Source organism: Oryx dammah, unplaced genomic scaffold, assembly GCF_014754425.2.
Source record: "Oryx dammah isolate SB20612 unplaced genomic scaffold, SCBI_Odam_1.1 HiC_scaffold_24, whole genome shotgun sequence".
Lineage (NCBI taxonomy): Eukaryota > Metazoa > Chordata > Mammalia > Artiodactyla > Bovidae > Oryx > Oryx dammah.
In genome coordinates, this window is record NW_024070208.1 from 36,511,389 (window position 1) to 36,534,900 (window position 23,512).

Here is a 23,512-nt window from a genome sequence, read left to right on the forward strand (position 1 = left end):
CACACACACACACACACAGCTTCACACTTGGGCCTCACCCCTGTCACCGCCCTGCTCAGTCTATCATTGCTTCCCTCACCTCTTAACTCACCTTGTGTCCATTCTTGCCTGGGTATCTTCCTACCCTCCTCAGAGAAGCCAAACTGATCTGAACAAGTGAACTGGGAGCAAGTCTCCGCCTTTGCTAATAATCTTCAACAGCCTGGTGTTGTGTTTGTAATGAAACCGAGCCTGCTTCCCCTGGCCTGGACCCTATAAGGTCATATTGTTGCCTGTTTCAACAGCTGCCTGATAAACCAGTCTTCCTGTTCTTGCCACGTGACACCATCCCTTCCTCCTGGACTTCTCCTCTCTGTGCTTATTCACCTCAGAAAGGACTTTCCTGACCACCTCTTTAAAGGGGTCTCACCCACCACCCCATCTGATAACCATCTAAGCCTCTTTTATATATATATATATATATATGTGTGTGTGTGTGTGTGTGTGTGTGTGTGTGTGTGTATATGCATGTATGTATATGAATATATATGAAGCCCATGGCTCAGTGGTAAAGAATCTGCCTGCAGTGCAGAAGATGGAGGAGATGTGGGTTCAATCCCTGGGTCAGGAAGATCCCCTGGAGGAGGGCATGGCAACCCACTCCAGTATTCTTGCTTGAAGAATCCCATGGACAGAGGAGCCTGGCAGGCTACAGTCCATAGGATCACAGAAAGTTGGACATGACTTAGTGACCAAACAACATAGTAGACAGATATTTCATACCGTGTTGACAGCCAAGAAATTCACTTTATTGTTGCTTGTAGGACTATAAATTGATATAGCTTATATGAAAATAAATTTATCAAGAGCCTTAAAAATGCTCTTAATGCCTCAATCCATTTTGATGAATCTATTATAAAATAATGAGATGCTGTATAAGATTTAGTGACAAGATGAAACCTTAAAACAAAAATGATTACCAGTAGGAAATAGATGAGCCATTGCACAGAGGGGATATAGTTAAAACACTCAGTATGGAATAATGTATAGTCATTAGACTCACATCCTCAGTGTTAACTAAAAGAGCAGAATGGAAAGCTTTATATTTCAATTCTGCCTAGAAATAAGTATATGTTTAGAAAAAAGACTTGATGGACGGTTTGAGCAAGCTCTGGGAGTTGTGATGGACAGGGAAGCCTGGCGTGCTGAAGTCCACTGGGTCGCAGAGTCGGACACAACTGAGTGACTGAACTGGACTGAAAGAAATAACTACTCTTTTGTTTAGTTATAGAATTTGGTAGTTAGATCTCGATGGTTTTAATTTTATTTTTACTCTTGGGTATTCCAAATTTTCTAAAATGAATTACAATGTCAGGACAAAACATTGTTTTAAAAAATACTCTATAAACCCACCGTTATTTACTCTGCCGTATCAATCATATTTAAATTAACTGTTATTTCCTCTAAAAAGTATCTAGGCCTTGGTGGGTCAATGAAGTCGTCCCTCCAAAACAACACAAAGCAAAACCCTCTGAGGTTTTATTGCCCCTTTTCTGTTTACAACTCAATAAAGTGAGTTGATACACCAGTCTCATTTCTGTGATTCTTTAAATTTTTTATTTACTCATTTCACAAATATTTGGGTGTCAATTTTTTACAAAGATAGGTATGTACAATACTAAAGTTATTCCAGACAGGGTTCCTGCTGTGAAGAGATTTCTACTTCAAACTGAACTCCTCTCAAGCTTAATCCAACCCCACGATAAACCTCTTGCAGCTTTGTGCTCTATCTGCAGTGTCTTTCACTGGCTCTGGCAGGACAACAAGCTGCCAGCCATCACAGCAGGGGGCCCTCAGACAACCTGGCAGGAAGAAAAGTGAGGACAAATGGTTCATAGTTGAAGTTTTGGAATCATTGCTGCCCTGTCAGGACTGGAATGAGAAGGCTGTCATGACTGCCTGGAAAGGGTTCCAGGTCACTGAACCACTGACATCATCAGAGTAGTCCAGGGATAATCGTGTGATAATTGCGGCTGAACACAGAGATCAAAACCCTTGAGATTAGACTCATTATTTTAACTTAAATACACACACACAATGACACAGTGCATTATAATCTATTTACATGAAGTTACAATGATGGCTCTGAGAACATAGCAGTGAATTGTGGCTCCAAGACTCCCTTTGCTTGATCTAGAGACACAACTCAGCACCATCAGCAGCAGGACGTCCTTGTTTGTGTGAACGATGGAGGAGAGGCGATGGGGCAGCCCACTGAGTACAAAAAGTTTACCAAGTGTCATTCCTGTTAAATAAGTGTGTGCTGGGTATCAGCTGATGATGGAAGGCCTATGAAAATGGCTTCCTCTCTCGATCTGCTGCTGGACCTTCCGAAGAAATTATGACTTAAATGTATGTACACATCAGAGAGGGGGCAGAGCAGGGATGTTGTGAGGGAAGAGTTCAGACCTTCCTTGGAAAAATAAAAGGACCAAAGAAGTAAAAAAAAAAAAAAGTTGAAATTACATCTCATTTTTTTTCCTGTCCTATGCTATGCATTTTGTTGCTGTTGTTGTTTAGTCTCTTAAGTTGTATCTGACTCTTTGTGACCCCATGGACTGTAGCCCACCAGGCTCCTCTGTCTGTGGGATTCTCCAGGCAAGAATACTCGAGTGGGCTGTCATTTCCTTCTCCAGGGGATCTTCGCAACCCAGGGATCAAACCCATGTCTCCTACATTGGCAGGTGGATTCTTTACCATCTGAGCCACCAGGGAAGCCCTGCTCTGCATTTTAGACAAACTCAAATTAATTAGAACACCACTCTCAGGCCTGGTTTTATAAAAGATCTTTTACTTAAAAATGAGGCCTCTCTGGGATACTAATATAGGTGTAGTCACATATGTTACACACAAATAAACAAACTTACAGCATGAAACAAAAAACATGTTGCAGAGTGCTATGAACTGTCTAATAAAGAATAAATATTATGTGTTAAACCACAAGGTTCCTCCACTGAGGTTCAATCCTGGTAAATGAAAACCCCCTTGGGTCAGGGAAGCACCTGGAGCTCCGTTCTGGAACTGGTGGTGGGTGGAGGGTACCGTGGAAGAGGGAGGGCAATGAAGGACTGTGAGGAGCTGAGAGGTGGGATGAGGACTCTTAAGGATGTCTCAGGGTCAAACTGAGGTCTTCCAAGTTGCTGTGATGTAAACCTGCCATCACCTCGTCCTTTTGCAAACCTCTAGCTGAACTAGCCTTTTCTGAGCAATGTGACTGTGAAATAATACATTCTCTGGGAATTCACAGGAACGGAGGGCGCTGGACTTTTAATAGAGTGTGGAATGGAGGTGTGAGCAGTGCTATCTAGAGCTTAAGGGTCAGGGAGACCCTTAATCCAGCAGACGTCTGGATTACCTGACGTTGTTTAACATGAATGAGCTCTACAGACATTTAAACACGCCATTCTTCCCTACACCATTACCTTGAAATTCACGTATTTTTAAATAAGGACATTGATATATAAATTAAAATCACATATAAACACTGAAATCTCTGTTTTAAATTACAAAATATTGGTGAGTGTCTTTCCTACAGTTCTGTCTTTTCTTGAACACATTCCGACGACATCCCCATGGCAGTGGTCGCCCAGCTGGCACCAGAAGGTGAAGAACATCGCCATGTGCAGCTGGTGGGGCTTGGGAAGCAGGTGTCTTAATAATACATGTTCTTATCCCACCAGCCTAAAGAAGGAGGAAGCAGTAAGTGAGAAACAGAGGAAGGTCTGCTGGAGCAGATCAAGAGCCCCCAAGTCCCCCATACATTAGTACTCACTTCCAGGGAAGAGTCTGATGAAAAGCTTCCGCACCTCATCATATACCCAAATCAGAACTGCGTGTGGCACAGCCACAAACCAGTACTGAGGCCTGGAGGGAGAGAGGGGGTGGTGTGAGACCCACACACCCACCCTTAAGTGGCTGAGCGCCTCGTTCATTTCCCTTTCTAGACTGGACAGAGCAACCCCACTGGGTCACATAGTGTAGAACCCCATGGTTTCTTATTTAACTGGACTGTGACCACTAGAAACAGTGTCTTCCTGAGAAGGGATCTGTTGGATGAAGGTAGAGATGGGATGGTGAGGGATGGAAAACCCACCTCCTCTTCTGAAAAAACTAGCAGGTCAGAGCCACACTGATTAAAAGAAAGAAAAAAAGAACAGTTTCACTTTCTCTCTTTGGAAAGATTTGAGGGGAAAGACTTGTTAGCCTGTGACCAGACTGGGGCCGGTTCCTCCCCAACGTTACAGGGAACCTCACCGGAGCATCGTGAAATTCAGGGCCTGGATGCTTCCAAGGCCATAGGAGAGGATTAATGCGATGATTATCTGTGAGGCAATCCCCACCCAGATGACTTTATTTCTGTAAAACACAAAAGCAAACAAATTCTGAACTCTCAGCCCCAGGCTCTCATGCCCACATGTAGTCATCTGGGCAGTTAAGGCCCAGGCTGAACCCCCAGGACAGCTGCACCAGTACCTGAAGAGACCTTGCTGGAAGATGGAATTCCTCCGGGTTTTTCTGATGATCAGATCTGCTATTTGCTGAATCATGATGCTGACAAAGAATGCTGTGTAGCCCGTCCATTCTAGGTATTTCCTCTGGTACCTTGTCTGTCAGTGGCCAGAGAAGAGAAGACCATGATGCCCCAGATGGACACCTCAGGGAGGTGCTGGTGCCTGTCTACGAGCCTCGACACTCTTTCCCCTCCCCATGATTGAGAGAGGGTCACTTTCTGTGTTTGGAAAGAAATCTATGGATTAGATTTATGGATTTTAATGGATTTGGCCCAGCTGTGGCACTGCTAGCTGCTCCTCCTCCACACCTGAAGTGTGCTAATCATTGAATCGTGTCGGACTCTTTGTGATGCCACAGACTGTAGCCCACCAGGCTCTTCTGCCCATGGGGTTTACCAGGCAGGAATACTGGAGTGGGTTGCCATTCCCTTTTCCAGGGGATTTTCTGAAACTGAGGATTAAACCTAGGTCTCCTGCATTGCAAGCAGATTCTTTACCATCTGAGCCACCAGGAATGCAAGCTAATGTAAACAAGTGAGCTCTAGACCTCCAACTTGAGAGATGAGCTGAGCCCTGCAGAGGCAAGCCGCTGTGACCACAGGGCCCTCAAGGAAAACCATCACCTCCCCTGTCCCCTTACAGCCATCCAGGGAGGATGCCGCCAATAACCTGGCCCTTACCCATTCCTGTCCGTAGCTGTCTTCCAGGTCATTCACATTGTCCTTCTCCCACTCCACCCGCAGGTTGAGGATAGTGCTGGGTAGAAAGCCCTGCTGCGCGTACACGGTGAAATATGTAACAAAGGCCCCCAGGGCCTGCATGAGGCCTAGAAGAACAGGAGAGGTTCTGTACTGACCCCAGAAATGCCCTGCCTCACTCTCCTCGGGGCTCCCCCTACAGCCCACCCCACCCCACAGGGGAAGGTGGGTCTCTGGGCAGTCCCTCCTCGTACCGATGTGCAGGTAGGAGTACAGGGCGAGTGGCGCGTTCACCAGCCTGTCCTTCTTCTTGTGGCGAGGCTTCCTATTCATAATGTCGCTTTCAGCTTTCTCGTAAGCCAGGGCGATGGAGGGAATCTAGAGGGAGAGAACAGCATGAGGCCCGACCCTGAAATGCTAGATGGAAGGAAAGAGTGGCAGCATAGCCAGGGGCCCGATGTAGGGGAGGGGGTGGCAGCAGTGGTGGCGGTGTTAGGGAACTGGTCCATCCAGAGAGCAGACAACAGGGTGTGCTGTCTGCAGAGAAGACAATCCACCTGTGTCTGATCGCCTAATCATCACCCTGTCCTGCCATCTCTAGATGATCTAGTTATAAAGCACTTTCCCTTCCCACCACTGACCAGTGGTTCTCTCCCAGGTCCTCCCCCTGGAAGGCAGAGAACCCAAATTTCTAACAAGTTCCCTAGTGATACCTGGAAGAACCATGGCAGTGGAGATAAGAAGAGCAAGCTTGCTGCAGGCTCTGGGGCTTCAGCTCCTCTCTAAGGTAGAGATGCCCCAATATCCCTGGACCATGGAGGCTGCCCAGGTGTCATGTGAAATGGGGGGTAGGCAATGACCTGCAGAGCTGTGAGTTTTGCTTGCTCCCTGAAGCCTCTGTAAGCTGGAGCCACGGGAGTGACTGTCACAAAGCATCCTAAGGGGATTCGTTCCAGCAGAGGGGAGGTTTTAGGTGACATTACTGTAGGTCTGTGTGAGGCTTCACAGTGTTATTAATGGCTGCTTCTTACTGTGTTTGGTGAGGGGCTTCCAGGTCACAGATTCTTTTACTTAACAAGGGGCGGCTGTGGGTTATCACTTCGGCCACTGGGCCCCAAGCAATACAGGGACTATTTTGGTGACAGCTCTTCAGAAAAAAAAAGGGGGAGGCACCTGAGCTGAAACTGACCAATGGCCTGTTTTTTGGAAAGGTGAAGAACTCATGTGTTGAAAAGTTCTTTTATGGAGTGAAGTGGTTTTAATTTTCAAACACTTGATAGATCTCTCTGGTCCTGTGCTTTGAAGTGTGGTTGGTGGACCAGCAGACTCAGCATCACTTAAGAGCTTGTCAGAAACCATCACGTTGAGGTCTGAGAAACACTGATTAATCCATCTCCTGCCCTTGAAGGTAATGACACTGAGGTTTCCCTCACCTGGGGAAGTCATCAGGCCCTGTTCCCTTTCTGGCTACTTACTATATCTGTGCCCAAGTCGATGAACAAGATAGTAATGGTGCCAATGGGCAGGGGAAGCCCAGCAATGATGTAGATGAGAAAGGGGCACAGCTCAGCAATGTTCTTGGTCAGCGTGTATGCGATCGTCTTCTTTAGGTTGTCAAAGATCAGGCGACCTAGGCAGAAGACATTTCTCCCTATAGGACTTGCTTCTCATTTCATGGGTGGCCCCAGCCCTTGCTAAGACCACTCAAGACCCCACTCACCTTCCTCCACCCCTGTGACGATGGATGCGAAGTTGTCATCCAGCAAGACCATGTCAGCTGCATTTTTGGCTGCATCAGAACCTGCTATCCCCATGGCGATCCCAATGTCTGCCTTCTTCAGAGCTGGGGAGTCATTAACTCCATCCCCAGTCACAGCGACCACAGCATCCTGCAGGGATGGCAGAAGGTTGCGGGAGGCGGGTGGAGGGGGTTAGTGAGCAGCCTGGAGGTCTGCTGCACCAAAACAAAGGCCCGTTTTGGGTTGGAGGAAAAAGATTAAGATGGGAAATCCCAGAAGTAAGAACAAGCTCTAAATAAAATGCTTGAATGATCAAAACCATATGAATCCAAATTGTAAAGGTAGGCCCCTGGGGAGCAAGCAGGAGGGTGCCTGGGTGGACTGGGTCAGCCCTGACAGGTGGAGATGTGGGGTGGTGACCAAGGAGGGGCCAAGGCTCAGTGCTGCCTCTCCCCACAGAATGATGACAAACCTAGAAGGTTCCCCGGGTGCTGCATTCACCCACCTGCCTCTGACAGCCCTCCACAATGATCAGCTTCTGCTGGGGGGACGTCCGGGCAAAGACGATCTCCGAGTGGTTGGCTAAGAGCTCATCTAGCTGTTCCGGGCTCATGTCCTTCAGCTCCATGCCAGTCACCACAGCAGCCTTCGCATCCCTAGACGGGCAGGAGGAACTGGGTGAGGCCCTAGGTGGAAGCTGAGGTTAAAACGCTATTCTGGGCAGGAGGTGGGGTCAACCTGTTTGGTTTTACCTGGAACCTCAAGTCCTGACTCATCTGAATCATCTGGTGGGATGATGGGGTGTTGTGGGTCTCTTTTCAAAACAGTGAACTAAGGCTGACAGGCATTTCCTTGTGTCATATGACAGTAGGAACAAGTCAAGTAGCCATTTTTTACAGGAATGGGTGAGAGGTGGCACTTCCCAGGGCAAAGCTTTATTCAAAAGAAAAGGAGGTAAAAAAACTGCCTATTTGTACATTTTGAATCCAAGAATCTAGCTTTTGCCTGAACACATGGGTGACAGCTCTTTGTTTATTTCAGACTCACAGCGTCTACTATGCAACCAGCTACATAGGGAGAAAAGTTGACTGAGGTCTTCCTGAGGAAAGCTTTTATCTGCTGCCTATAAAAGTGAGGTTCTAGGAACTACTGAGACTGCAGACCTGACCATGCTGTCCCCTGAAGCATTGTCCAAAGGAACATCCAGCAGAGCCCAGGTCCCCACTTAGTCTGCAGGGCTAGGGGCAGCCTGTGCCGTGCAGCCCCTCTGACTCCCGCACAGCACCCACGCTCTCAGTCCCGAGTCCCTGGCTCTCAGTTCTGAACCCCCGACTCTGTGCAAGCCCTCACAGATCCTACTACCTTTGCCAGGGGTGGAGGCCTCTAGTCTTCCCTTTCCTTGGCGAACATTTCAGCCTTCAAATCTCAGCTTAAACGTTTTTAAGCACAAAACACTGCATGCTTTTTTGTTTACCTTTTAAAAGTTTTGAGCTCTTTTTAGGTCTGCTTCTCTTTTTTTTCTCTTGGTGCTAAATATTGAAATTCTAGCACTTGACTCAAACTACAGGTTTTCCTATATTCCGGAAAAAAAAAAAGGGGGGGGGGCGGAGAAGCAAGAAGGAAAGGCTTGTTTCCCTTCCTCCCCTAGCTATGAAAAGTTTTTCCCTGATCATGAAGCTGCAGTTGATAAAGTGGAAAATTGAAAACATTCACAAAGTAACCAATCCTCTCTCCTGTGTGGTGACTTGTAGGAAAAAGTAAAATCCTACTATTTCAAAAAACAAAACAAGTACAGCCTCTGAAGCTGTTTTCTCAGCTATCACTGATGTTATCTACACAAAGGAGCACTGAGCCACCTTAGGCTCCAGACACAAATGTGTGCCCAGAGGCTGTTTACCTGCTTGGTGTCCTAACTGGTAATTTGTTGCCCTGGCAGTCACTTATCACCTATCAGCTCTGTGTTTCTAACAGGTATAACTGTTTGGGTAAACTAGGATATGTTCTTGGGTCTTTTCCCCCCATATGCATCAAAGTATAATAAAGCAATGACATTTATTTTCCAACTAAGACTTTGGAGACTTTGATTTAAATGATCAACAGTCAGGTTCCCACCACTAGCACCTCTGTGCCTGTGCTTATTTCACTGAGTTTGTTGTTTATTGCTGTTTAGTTGCTAAGCTGTGTCCAACTCTGTTGTGATCCCACGGACTGCAGCCTGCCAGGCTCCTCTGTACATGGAATTCTTCAGGCAAGAATACTGGAGCGGGTTGCCATTTCCTCTTCCAGGGGATCTTCCAGACCCAGGAATGGAACCCATGTTTCCTGTGTCTGCTACAATGGCAGGTGGGTTCTTTGCCAGTAGACACCAGAGAAGCCCTCCATTCTATTTACAACCAAGTAAAAAGCAAAGAGAAGTATGTTTCCATAGCAACACATTATGAAGCCTAAATACTAAACACGGAATAAATACTCAAGATGCAGACTAGGGGCTCAGAGAGCACAAAGGATTCTCAGTGTTCCCGATTATAAATTGTACCAATGACAGGTAATTTCCTATGAAGTTTCTGCTTCAGTTTCCTCACTCTAAATTTATCACTTAAGTTTTCAGATCTACTTCACTGGGCTGAAATATAGGTCATTTTTATGGTCTCAATACAGTGGCTGGCACATATCAGGTACTCGATAAAATTTTGAGTAATGACTGGATATAGAAATTACAGAGTAAACCAGCCAGAAATTATAGAGTAAACCAGTAGATCATGTTTGGCAAAAAGAGGTTTGCTCCAGACAACTCTTTAGAGGCAGTAGGGCCTGTGGTAAAGGCCTGAGTTCTGCTGTGTGGGTTCTGAACTCACTGCTTGTTAACTTGCTCCACAGGAAGGTTGAGGCGTTTGGCAATGTCTTCCACCGTCTCACTGTTGGCGGAAATGATACCGACGCTCTTGGCAATGGCTTTGGCTGTGATTGGATGATCGCCTGTAACCATGATAACCTAGAACACAGGCAAGGAAACATGCATGTGGGTGGTGAGGGACTCTGCTGCTCAGGCGAGCAGGGATGACTTGGTTTTGCCCACTACACCATGGCAAGGGGCCACTGGTGGCTTGCAGTCCTTGATCTTTAGGTCAGAGAATCACCTGTCTCAGAAGGACACATGGATCCCACCGGATCTACCCTTGTTACATTTCCTCCTTGGACCTAGAGGAAGTCCTTCCCTTTGGTGTAACTTTGTGAGTGGGCTGACGGATGTCTCCTTCAGCATCTTCATGATGCTCCACAGCCTTGGAATCAACACAATGATGGAATTCAAATTTTGGCTTATCGTGAGGGAAATGGAGTATGGGAGCTGGACCTCAAGATTAAGTAACAAAACCTTTTATTGTCTGTCGTGGTCTAGGGTGACATGTGGTTACTTCATGGCTTTCTGCTCATTGCAATTGTGCTTGTGGTTTATTCCACACAGACACAATGACTATGCTTTTATGGGACGGTTACTGAAATCTTAGTACAGTGAAAGTAGAGACTTAAAAAAAGGGGAATTATGACATTTAGGAGAAGAGACCTAAATACTGACTCTCCTATGACAGACGTTCCTAGAAAGGAACTCAGCATCTGTGGAAGATGTGTGAAGTCAGGGATGTGCAAGTCCCACCTTGATCCCTGCACTCCGGCACTTGGTGACAGCATCAGGTACCGTGGACCGAGGCGGGTCAATCATTGACAAGAGGCCCACAAAGCAGAAGTTGGATGTAGGGAAGTTCATCGTGTCTACATCAAATGAATACGTTTCTGGAAACTCGTCTGTCGGCAGGTAGAGGTGACAGAAACCTGAAATGGGTATGAATTTAGGAGTTGGTGAAACTAGGATTAAAAAAATGATGAAAAAATAGGGAACATTTTCATACACTTTCAGTCCTTTGTGTTTTACCAGTTTAAGAGAATTGATGTCAGTAAATCTGGTGGCTCAGATGGTAAAGAATCTGCCTCAATGTGGGAGACCTGGGTTCGATTCCTGAGTTGGGAAGATCCCCTGGAGGAGGGAATGGCCACCCACTCCAGTATTCTTGCCTGCAGAATCCCATGGACAGAGGAGCCTGGCGGGCTACAGTCCACGGGGTTGCAAAGAGTCGGACATGACTGAGTGACTAACACACTTTAGAGTTTACCATAATTGTTCAGTTCCTTCAGTTCCATAACATGTTGTTTTAGGAAAGACATGTTTCATCCCCAAATCATTTACTCTGTGCCCGTTAGGTATGCTCTGGAGAAACAAAGTCCAGGAGTGGACAGCCTGTACTTCTGAGGAGGTTACAGTTTACAAGTGGTGTGGGGGTAGAGACGGAGACATAAAGAGATGAAGAATGGGGAGCTGTGCCCAGAGGGTCCCCTCCATCCATTCCCACGTTTGTCTCATGCTGTTCCCTCTATGTGAGTACGTTCCTCCCACAACCCTTCACATCTATCACTCAAGGTCCAGACTGAAATGTAATTCCTCCCATAAAATCTTCTCAGACTTCTGATCTCAAGGGCCCCCACCCTCCTACGCCATCACACCATATCCCCTGCATGCTGACCACATTCTCCTTTAGGATATGAGTGGACGCCAGTGCTACCCCGCTGCATCCCAAGCCTGCCTCATTGTGCCTGCCAGCGGGATCCCGCTCTCTCACCCAGCACTCGCTCCCCTATGCCGCCTAGCTCCATGTAGGCTGTGTGGAAGGCTTCGGCCGTGCTCCTGTCCAGGGGCTGCTCCTGCCCGTTGACCATGATGGTGCTGCACTTCTCCAAGACCCGCTCGGGGGCCCCTTTCATCACCACGAGGAAGCGCTTGTCATCTGGGTCCTCGGTCTCGTGGATGGAGAGCTGTGGGGGAGGGATCAGGCATCCTCAGTGTGGCATCGCGGGTAAGGACACCATCTCTACTACGAAGGGCCTGAACTGGACAGAGCTTTTCGTGAGCAAAACATCACTTTCTCTGTGGTTTCTGTTTCTACTCTCCGTGATATGTAAAGGAAGAGTGTTCTCTGCAGGCATGTTCTGTCCTTTCTACTTCATGCCCAAGTAATATGCAGAGACTGAAGGACTTCCTGGCAGTCTGGTGGCTAATACTTTGAGCTCTCAATGCAGGGGGCCTGGGTTCCATCCCTGGTCAGGGAACTAGATCCCTCAGGCCACAACTCAAAGATCTCATGTGCCAGAGCTGTTTAGTTTCTTCCAGTTGAATGAGGGTAGAGACCTTCCAAGGCCTCCTCCTAAACCACCTTGCTCAGTGCGGAGTGCTGTGCAGGCGTGTGGATATAAGGTGACTCTAAAGCATCTCAGAGCTCCTTGGCCTCTTCTGTGGGAACCACTCCTTTCTAGCAACTCCAGGGAGCCCACTTTCTCCATCAACACTCTGTACAGCAGGACTCACAGAACCTGCTCTTCCTCTCCCCGAAGAAGATGGAGCCCCAGCAGGATTCAAGTCTTATCTGTGGTTGGAAGGCCACCCGCCTAGGCTGAGCACACCCCTGGAGTCTGCCCAAGTCCTGGCTCTGGCCCTTGCTGGCTATGTCCTCTGTTTCCTCATTCTTGATTACCTAATAGAATTGTGAGGAGTGTGGAAATCAGCAGTTGATAGCCATGATTACTACTGTTATTTTAGGATTGCTAGTCATTCTATTTTCACTTATGTTTTAAACAGAGATCTGAGTTCCTCTACATTTTACATCATACATTTTGTTAGTTGTCTGCTTTGCTAACCATGACTCTTTACTGGTTAATTATCCACAAAGACGTTTGCTCCACAGTTATTTTCCAGTCCTAAATTCCTTTCAAACAAAATGTGTGTGTAATCACTAGAAACTTGCACACAAACGTGGTCATCCTACTTACATAATTTAATGTTATGCAAAGACTAAGTTCTAGAGAAGGAAATGGCAACCCCATCCAGTATTCTTGCCTGTGAAATCCCATGGAGAGAGGAGCCTGGTGGGCATGGTCCAAAGAGTCGGACACAACTGAGTGACAAAACGACAACAACAACAAAAGACCAAGTCACAACACCCCACTCTTGCTTTGGAGTCTCTGGGGAACTCCACCTGTAGCAGCACTTTGTTCTCTGCCTGACCTGAGGAGGGTGGACATGGCTGCCTGCTGGCTACCCTGGTGGGAGGGGAGACAACCAGGCAAGGGTGGCCAGTCGCCCCCTGAGCAACAAGGGGTGGAGACTCCTGTGCACTGCCGGCAGGGCAGACATGGAAAGCAATGCTTTGGGTCCTCACTGGTCCTCACAAAGGGCAGGGTTCACCCAAATGGCCTGAACTGACCATCTGGCCTCTGCGATGTGGTAGAAAAAAGCATAGACTCAGGCATCAGATGGACATGTGAAGACTTAGATGCTCGGGTGGCTCCGGCCACCTCAACACTTTCTAAGGCCCATTTCCTTGCCTGCAGTTGGGACTTCACCTGGTCCTACCTTCAAGGCTTATGGTGAGGATTACATGAGACCAAGCATGGAGAATGCCTGACACAGATGGGGCAGCTGGCTTCTCCTCACTGGCCCCCTCACTCAGCCTGTCATGTTGGGGGGTGTGGCTGCTGCCCCTCCCTGTGCCCAAGTCACCAGGGCGGGCAGTGGTACATTTGTGTGCATGTTATATAGAAAAGCCACATGTGGGAATGGCAGGCCCCATCGAAACCTTCATCTTTTCTCTCCTCTACTTGTTCTGTGTTTACCAGATGTCCAGGCTCTGCATCTCTGAGGACTGTTTTTAAAGTCAAGTGTCATTCAAAACACATACTGACTAAAGGATACCTATGAGTGGAAATGCTGCTCTAGTGATGATAAGGATTCAGTTGCTACTAAAGCCCATGAGCCCTAGAGCCTGTGCTCCACAACAAGAGAAGTCACTGTAATGAGAAGCCTGCACACTGCAACAAAGACCCAGCACAGTCAACTATAATTAAAAACCAAAAGATTCAGTTGTGAGGGGAAAGTCACCTGAAATTTGTTGGTTGAGTTAAAAGGGATTTCAGCTACTTTGCGGTTTCTTTTTCTAATATCCATCACGTTACCCAGCACGACCTCTGAGAACTTCAAAAGAGCAGTTTCTGAGGCATCTCCAACCACAATTTTCTGTGAATCAAAAGATATGTAGTTGCAGCACATAATCGGGTTCTTCTGTGGTTATTTTCAACCAACCAATGTGCAACCTAAGCTTACTAAGTACCAGAGGGAGAGAACAGTTATCCCATAAGTGACAGATTTCCTACTGTTAGTGTTAATTGTGCCTGACTCGGGACTGTAGCCCGCCAGGCTCCTCTGTCCATGGGATTCTCCAGGCAAGAATACTGTAGCAGGTTGCAATGCAGGAGACCCAGGTTTGATCCCTAGGTTGGGAAAATCCCCTGAGCAAGACTACTGGAGTGGGTTGTCATTTCCTTTTCCAGGGGATTTTCCCAACCCAGGGATCAAACCTGAGTGTCCTGCATTGCAACCCACTCCAGTATTCTTGCCTGGAGAATCCCATGGACAGAGGAGCCTGGTGGGCTACAGTCCAGGGGGTCACAAAAGGTTCAGACACGACTAACACTTAAAACTGTTAACTGCAGGGCACAACCTGCTGGCAATAGGGGAGTTCAGACAAGTTAGAGCCCTGAGAGTGGGAGTTTTCATGGGAAAAAAGCAATGAACTTGATCTTGGAGAGGGGCAGGAAGTATTTCCTGGAACTTTGATTGTATCTTCTTAGGTGGTAAAGAATTTAGGACAGTAACTTAAAGGCACAATCATTTTCAAGAAAGAGACTTTTCAGAAGACCTAAATGAATATTTTGAGAACTTTTAGATTTGTTGAAGTTAGTGACAGTCAAAAAGTTTCCCACAGGTCTTGTGGTTAGATTCGCTCTCACAGAACAAATGCTACTCAGTTGCAGAGATTAAATCAAAAAAAAAAATAAATAAAATTAAAAAAAATTAAAAAAAAAAAATAAATCAAGCACCAGATCAGAACAGAGAAGGTGACTTCACTCTGCAAAGTGCCTGCGGCTGAGACTGCGTGTGGGGCTTCACCTTCATGATAGGGACGCTCTCCTGTCCAGGTCTGAACTCAGCACGGTTACACAGCGTTATGATCTTTGACAGGGAGGCCCAGGTCGCAGAGCTTTGGTCAAAGACTTGATCTGGAAAGAAGAACCATGGATGCCGAGGGTGCCAGGCTTGTGCCAATGAGCAGCACTGTTCACCTACGGCCACAGACCAGCCGTGCTGAGCCCACCATGCAGGGCCAGGCTGGATGCACCCCAAAGCTTACTCGACTGGTTTTCACTAGTGTCTGCCACGAAGATCTGGTGGTCGAACCACAGATGGGCCACCGTCATCCTGTTCTGGGTCAGGGTCCCGGTCTTGTCTGAGCAGATGATGGAGGTGGAGCCAAGAGTCTCCACTGCCTCCAGGTTCTTCACAAGGCAGTTCTTCTTGGCCATTCGTTTTGCTGTCAGTGACAGACTCACCTAGACAGAGGAGAGAGAGAGAAGCTTTGAGAAAAACCACCATGCTGAACTTGGGTTCAGTAATGTAGGAACAGTTACAGCTGGACTAGTTTCAGGTATAGTTACAGATGCAGTAAAACTGCGCCAGACCCAGTGGCTGAGAAGGCATATAAAGCTTGCACGCGCTCTCTCTCTTTACTCCTTGAGGAAAACGATACTAAGGGATCCACAGGCAGCAAAGCCGGGCAAGTGCCAGGTCAGTACAAAGGGGGCTTGGCTGCTGAGCGCCTGTGGATCACAAGCAAGAGTGCTGTAAGACAGACTTCAGCCACTGTATGCCAAAGGCTTGCCCCACATGGCTTACTTTTTGCTTTGGGGAATCAAGAAACACTTGTTTCCCTTTAAGAGCTCCAAATGTTAATAAAGATTCCTGGCTCTCTCTGAAGCCCCCAGATCTCAAAAGGGTTCTTTAGGCTCCAGCTTGGTCAAATTACTGTCTGCTGGAGTCAGAGGAGACAGGCGGTAACACTTCTGTCTGTCTTTGATTAGGACAGTGCCAGGAGCGGAGGTGTGAATCCTCCCCACCTGGGGGCCTTGTTTCAGGATGAGTTAGGTCCTGACACAGGGAGAACCAAAGTTAGACCAGGGGGCAGAGCGGAAAGTGCTGAACTGCTCTGCAGGATCAGACAGGGAGTTTGTGTCTCAGACTGCCTCTGAGAGGGTGAAGTGATGTGAAAGTGTACCTACATCCCTCAGCTGTAAAAACTGCCAAAGTATTTTTTTTTTTCTTTTAAAAACTGTGGAAATGCAGGGAAGGTGTCAGGCTTCTAGAAAATTTCTAAGTGGTGGTTCAAGATTGTCTTATCTAGATCTTAAGAGGCAAAGTATCATATGGGATTTGCAGATAGATCTCTAAAAATGAAAACACAATTTTTCAAGGACAATTCATTCAAATACTAACAGATGACAGTTCTCTTTGTCCGTCTAAGAGACAGAACATCCTATGACTGGCCCTGATGGAGCAGACTCAGCCGCGGCAGAACTGGATGGCACACTAGCAGGGTCAGGATACGGCCACTAGCAGCACAGACTCACAGTTACAGTGGCCAGGAGACCCTCAGGCACATTGGCCACAATGATGCCAATGAGGAAGATGATGGAGTCCAGGACATAATACTGCATGGACACTGCGATGATGAAGAAAATGATGCCGATGGAGACTGCCACTCCTGCCACGATATGAACAAAGTGCTCGATCTCGATGGCAATGGGTGTCTTCAAGTCCTTGACGGTTGAAGCCAGCGAGGCGATCTGCCCAATGATGGTGCGGTCACCCGTGCTGATGACCATGCCAGTCGCTGTGCCTACAGGTGGAGCAGACATTTTATTCCAGGGGTCCTTAGCGAGGAGGGACCATGGCCTCGCGCGCTCCTCTCTTTGGTGGCTCACGTGGCCAATCAGCACATGACACTACAAAGGCCAAACACCAGCTTTCTAGACTCCTCAGTTCCACATTTTCTCTTGGAAAAGCTTAGCGGCAAGAGATGGTAGAGAGAAACATAAAGCTTGACAAAGGAGAAAGGCTATGAGAGGAACCTGTAGTTCTGCAAGCTACCGGACCTACCTTCCAGACAGGTTGTGGAGAAGAAGGCGATGTTCTTGGTCTCCAGGGGACTTTCATGTGTGAACTCACAGCAGCGAGCCTGGGGCTCTGACTCCCCAGTGACAGATGAGTTGTCCACCTAGAAGGAATTTTGAGAAGAGTTCAAGGTCAGGCAACTTGTTCCCTTCTGTGGTTACACTGAGACTTGGAAAGACCATAGCACCACGAGTGTGACCCTCAGGGCACCCATGATACTGACCTTACAGCCCTGAGTGGACAGAATTCTGATATCCGCAGGGACCCGGTCTCCACCTTTAATCTCCACTATGTCCCCCACCACTAGCTGGTCAGCAGGAATTGTCTTCTTCTCTGAGTCTCGAATGACAAGTGCTTGCTGCAGAACAAAACCATGACCCAGACCTCAGATCCCATCCTGGAATGATGCTGGCCCTCCTGCATGCCCCTTGTCCCCCACAGGCTCAGGAAGGAAGGCACAGGAGTGCATGGCTGTTAGAATAGCAGACAATGAAGCCAAGGGTTCTACTCAGGTCCTGAAGACCCTAAGAACTATTTTTCTTGAGTTAGAGCTCACAGAGATAGCGTTCGACCCAGAAAATGCTGCCATGGGAGGTACAGCAAAGCCACAGCTCTGGGCCTGACAGACAGGGGGACCAATCATCCTGCTGGGAAGTCCAGGAAGAGTCCTGAGGTTGAGCCAAAGGGATCAATGATCTTGTTCAGGTCATAAAGCCTTTAATGGAGTGAGAGATGGGTCTCTGCTTCCTAACACAAGAGATTCCACCCAGACACCACGCCTCCCAGCAGCTCTGCAGCCCCGTGAGGGTGTGGTTCTGTGTGCTGACAGTGGTGACTCCAGAGGACCCCTCCCAGGTTGCTGCAGGTGGAGGGATCTGAGGTCTCCCACACTGGCAGCATTCGGGGGGCAACATGCAGTGAGGCTCAGAAAAGGGAGTGAAAAGACTGATGGTTTAAAGAATCACAGGTTGGCTCCCTTGGCTCACGTTGGAACCACTTGAATGACTTCTGTCCGAATGGTTCACCAAGCTGAGGAGCAGCCACAGGAGATGCCAGGCAGTGGCTCTTGTTTCTGTCCCATTCTGCTCTTGACTGAACACCTTCCTCCACCTTGCCTCACTGACCACACCCAGGAGGGAATGGGGGCTCCAAAGAGATTAGGCCAGTTGCCCAAGACTCCGCAGACAGCAGGGAGGGGTCCTAGGCCTCCAAGCCATGGCCCCCTTTTTGATGCTTGCTTGTCTCAAGCCTGGAGACACCAGGGAGGCTGTCACACTTGCCTGCGGGATCATCTTGTGGAAACTGGACATGATGTTGGTGCTCTTCGCCTCTTGGTAATAAGCAAAGACCCCAGTTAGAATGACGACCAGGGCAAGCACAGAGCCCAGGTACACCTGGGTGAGGAGGACAGGCATCAGTCAGAGAAGCATCATCAGGAATAAGCCCGACCTGAGGGCCAGAGTGCTCCATGAGCCAATCAGAGAGATGGTAGGTTGTGTCCTGATGTAACTTGCAGGCCACACAATTCACCCATTTGAAGTTTATAACTAAATGACTATTAATAATTAACACAGTTGTATAACGATCACCACAATCCATCATTCCAGTAAGACCCCTTGTGCCCACGACAGCCACTCTCCTGCCCTGGTCCAGCCCGGGCAGCCACTGATCTGCTGTCTGAATCCAGCGCCGGCCTGTTCTGGACATTTCACACCAATGGAATTGCACAGAATATGGCCTTTTGCACCTGGCTTCTCTCTCAGCATCATGTTGGCTGCTCTAACTCTGTGGTTTGAAAGTGAAAGTCGCTCAGTCATGTCCAGCTGTTTGTGACCCCATGGATTATACAGTCCATGGAATTCTCCAGGCCAGAATACTGGAGTGGGTAGCCTTTCCCTTTTCCAGAGGATCTTCCCAACCCAAGGATCGAACCTAGGTCTCCTACATTACAGGCGGATTCTTTACCAGCTGAGCCACATGGGAAGCCCAGCTTTGTGGCCCCTAGCTTTGTGGTTTGGTCCTACCTTACTATTAGACACACAAATTCTCCACAGTAAAGGCAGAGAATTAGTTTTGAGGAGAGAAAGCCCAAAACACCTCACATGGATGTCGATTTTTTTTTCCCCACATAGGAACCAATCATGTATTGCTCTCTTAAAAATTGATGCTCACACTGCTCTGAGACACTAGAGAGTCAGATATACTTTCTATTTTATACCTGGAGAAGTTATTGATTTTCTCCGACTCATGCAGTGATTGGTCAGTGGTAGACCCCTGACCCCAGCCCAATGCTCTGCCTAGGGAAGGCCTTGCATTATAGTGCTGACCCTCACCACCCTACTCCCCCCACCCCCATCACCAGCAAACCGGGGAGGAGCCCCCAGTGCCGTACATTGTCCAGGGAGGAGGCGTGATCATTTGAATACTGAATCCCATATGCGATCCAACACAGGACGGCTCCTATCCATAGGAGGATGGAGAAGCCCCCCACCATCTGTTTGAGGAACTTGATGATCTCCGGGGTTTCCTTGGGGGGCGTGAGGCTGTTGAGCCCATGCTGAGCCAGCAGTTCAGCAGCCTGGGCACTGGAAAGACCCTGAGAAAGCAGAGGGAAAAGAAACAGGAGTTAGACGTTTCTCCCTCCTCGGGCTGGATGTCACATTTCTGCAGACTGTGGCCAGCTGTGACTATATCCCAGCTCAGTCACTGTGCCATCTGGGGGTCTCATTGGATGGACTCCACCATTCTCCAGGCACATCCTATAAACTGTGGGACAGGGTGGATGCCCTGACAGCTTCCCACCATGTTCCTCCCTTGCCCCTGCAATCCTCTGAGCCCAGGCTCCGCTGCTCCTCTTTGCCTCCCTCTCTGTAGGCCAGTGAGTCACACAGCACATATTTCTGTTCACTCAGAACAGATGTATCCAAATCTCCTAGTATTAAGACAACACATCTTTGAGTTTGAATTCACAGAATGAAGTAGCACTTCTGCGATGGGAGATTTTAGGAGGCGTAAGGTGTCCCCCCTTCTTGGAGGAGGCCTGGACACGACCTGAATACTTTCTGGGCACAGGGTTTGAAAGCAACCCTGTACCATGACAGTGAGGAGGCACTCAAACCTTCCAGGGGTCACCACGGCTCAGCTGCAGTCACAGTCAAAGAACTGTCTGTGACCAGACACAGCCCAGCAGAGGGCCTTGCCAGGCCTGCAGCTCAGGCCTGCTACTCTTGAGGTTAATGAGCCTCCTCTCGCAAGGTGGGCACGTGGGGGGCTGGCAGATCACTCACAAGCCCCAAGCACACAGCCTCTCTCTTTGTATGGTCCCCGATCCCCTCCCCGTCACTGGTTCTCTGATGACTTACCGTAATGATGTTTGTACCATATTTTGTCTCCAGTTCCTCTTTGCTGAGTTTGTGGTCATCCTAAAGTCCATGAAAAGAACAGAGTGGATAATTCCAAAAGACTTGAACCCTAAACCCTGACAAGCCCATGAAATCTGGGAGAAACACTGAGGATGGGAGAGGGGCCAGGAAGTGTAAAAAGAAGGAACCTTTGTCCCAGGGGTTCCTGCAGTGAGAGAAGAGAACCTTGCTGCAGGAGAGCTCACTGGCCAGCAGATTTTCTGGCCATCCCTGGAGAGTTCAGACTTAACTTGCCATTTACCACATGGTAGCCGTCCTTAGTTTTTATGAGTAAAGCAATGCATTTCACCTCAATCTGGTCTCCAGCACATGCAGATCCTAGCACACCTGTCATCCAGACACCAGTGATCTGGAAACTCAACTCAAACCTGAACTGCGGGATTAATGGGGAGCGATCAGCAGTGCCAAACCATTCCACATGTCCTGACAGCTCCACACAGCCCTCACCAGGCAGGCCATCTGGGAGAGAGAAATGGGCCTTTCCTTCCTTCAGCACTTGAGGCTCAGCTCGCTATCAGACAAGCCCTCAGATTAAAAACCTGCCAAATAATATCAGGGAGGTGGTGGGGGGGCCACACTTGCTAACTCTGCCACGGAATTATTAAACTAAAGCAGAGCTTCTCTACCTTAGCATTATTGACATTTTGGGTCAATCACTCTGTTGTGGGGACTTCTGCCCACCAGCACCCTCCTTTTGAGAAGCGATAACCATAAACATCTCAGGACATTTGCTGTGGCACCCAGGGAGCAAAGTTCCCTTGTCCTGTCCTGTCCTGTCCCTTTCAGAATCTCTGGGCTAAAGGGCTAGAAATCTCTTCCTGTGGCAAAAAACCCAGCACTCAGGATCCTAAAACTCTGACTGTCAGAGACAAAAATTTATACTGTGACTGGTACCAGAACCATCTCTTTTCTTAAAGCAAAAATGTTTCATGTTACAGAGAGTTAGGGTTTTGTCCTGTGCTTAACCAGATTGGCCCTGCTTTTCCATTCACTGTACCAGTACCCACTGAATATGACATTTCTGGGGAGCCATAGGATTAAGACATGGTTCTGTGCAGAGTATGTCAAGTTCGGGGCAGAGGAGTTAACATGATTAAAGTCGTTGCCTTCATGGACGGATCTCAGACTGTAAGGGACCATACTGCACCATCCTCCCCACTAGCCTGACTCTCTGGGGATGAGAGTTGGGAGGGTATGGGTGTGAACTCTGCTGGAAGAGCACAGGGCAGCACCAGGTGCCTCAGGCTTGAGTCACCTGCTTGTTTCTTCAGAAGCCAGGGACACGGCATTACTCATCAAGGTTCTAATTTTCTGGAGGGGTTGGGATGCAAGGGCACCCAAGTACGAAGTCACAAATTACAGGATTCCTGTAAGAAGGTTGCGAAAAAGAGGGGAAAGAAAGCTGTTTCTCAGCAAAGAAGCAAGGGAATACTCCAGTCAACACCGTGGAATTATTTTTTCTATATTTTCCAAAAAGGCTCACATTTCAAGGATGGTTCTCATTGTAATTAACAGACATATGATAGAATGGATATATATTCATGTTATAAACAGTAATTTCAAGTAAGACTAGTTATATCTTCATCCCTAACTGCTAGATACATGCAGGAAATAAGAATGACTATCTTAGCCTTTCTCCAGTTTCTCTGTAACCCTCTTAACAACTCTAAGAGGTAGTTACCATTTTTAATTCCAATTTTTCAAAACAGGAAACTGAACTTCAGGGAAACAGATTTGAATTCAGATCCAATTCCAGGGTCATCAGAACATACATGGACAAACACCTTGTGGCATGTGTTGTTTAATGAGCTCTCCAGATAAAATAAAAGAGCTCTGATTTGCAGCAGTCACATCTCAAGCTACTAATACAGTACCAATCGGCTTGCCTGAATTCCGGAATGTTTAACAATCTGCTCTGTGGCACACAAGAGCTCACAGCACTACCAGCTGCTCAGAGAACCACAGCTCTAAAGTTTGCAGTGAAGTGCAGAACAACCCGCATAATCTCAGACTCAGGGCTGGTTTCCATTGGCATTCCTGAGATGTAATCAGCCACATTTCAGTTCTGGGGACGTTCTTTCCCAGGGCAGCCAGCTATAGTAGTAACAGGGCTTCATATCCACAAAGCACTGCCATTACAAGAGACTCTCACCTTGCCCCTGACACACCCACGAAAATGGTTTCCCATTTTACATAAAGAAAACTGAGCTCCAGAGAAGCTAGGTAGCTTACTCCCTAGAGAACTGGAACCTCAGCTGAGCCCAAGGCTGCCTGAACCCAAGACCAACTCTTACTACTGAAATCCTTTCTCACGGGGCAAATATACCCAGAAACCTAGCAAGTTCAGGGGCTTTCAGTTTTCCTCTTGCGTGGTTCTGGCTGATGAGATAGTTTAATTTCATAGGCTACTAATATCTCAATGAACCAGCAGGGGAGAGGTCTGGGCAGTGCCTGTGGCAACTGGCCTCAAAGGAACCCTTCCTGGGCGTGCCTACAGCCTGAATGCAGGAATCTTCGGAGGGCCTGACCCCTGGGCAGATACAATCACACCATTTTTTTTCTTAAAACAAGGAAACACAAGTCAGGGATTTTGAAATTCTTAAGACTGAATTTTTCTTTTGTAAGAAGTGGGTTATAGGGGCAAGCTGTCACCAGGGCGGACAGTGCTCAAGGGCACCCATTTGCTCAGGGACCAAATCAACTGACCAGATCAGGTTCTTTTTTAAGCTCCTCTTTCTGGTGGTTCTTTTTGCGTTCCAAGCACTTGTTTTTCAGGCCCCTGGACTTCTCCTTGCCATCCTCTTTGTCTGTTTTCTCAATGTCTTTGGTTCCACTGAGCTCCACTGAGTAAATTTCTCTTTTCTGAAAGAGAAGCAGAGGTGCAATGTTGGCCCGAGGTAGATGGGTTTTCTGAGGCGAAGCAGGCGCCCTCATGGTGGGTGGAACTTACAAGGAAGGGGCCCTCCTCCCATCCCCCATTCCCGGTGCCTCCCCC

The 23,512-nt window shown here is 47.9% G+C and overlaps 1 protein-coding gene across 1 annotated transcript; it reads right to left on the reverse strand.

Annotated features, from left to right (window-relative positions):
• Positions 1-2,809: 2,809 nt before the first annotated feature.
• ATP12A (ATPase H+/K+ transporting non-gastric alpha2 subunit) lies at positions 2,810-23,451 on the reverse strand. The gene is made up of 22 exons (XM_040267261.1): positions 23,224-23,451; positions 20,458-20,517; positions 19,488-19,691; positions 18,376-18,489; positions 17,319-17,453; positions 17,081-17,198; positions 16,552-16,820; positions 15,279-15,477; positions 15,038-15,147; positions 13,970-14,104; positions 11,658-11,850; positions 10,640-10,815; positions 9,843-9,979; positions 7,493-7,643; positions 6,969-7,137; positions 6,724-6,878; positions 5,503-5,626; positions 5,231-5,376; positions 4,513-4,646; positions 4,294-4,395; positions 3,812-3,903; positions 2,810-3,720 (listed from the first exon to the last, which is right to left on the reverse strand). Exons 1-22 carry the CDS (start codon positions 23,449-23,451, stop codon positions 3,692-3,694), a joined length of 3,180 nt encoding a protein of 1,059 aa, XP_040123195.1. The 3' UTR covers positions 2,810-3,691.
• Positions 23,452-23,512: the final 61 nt, after the last annotated feature.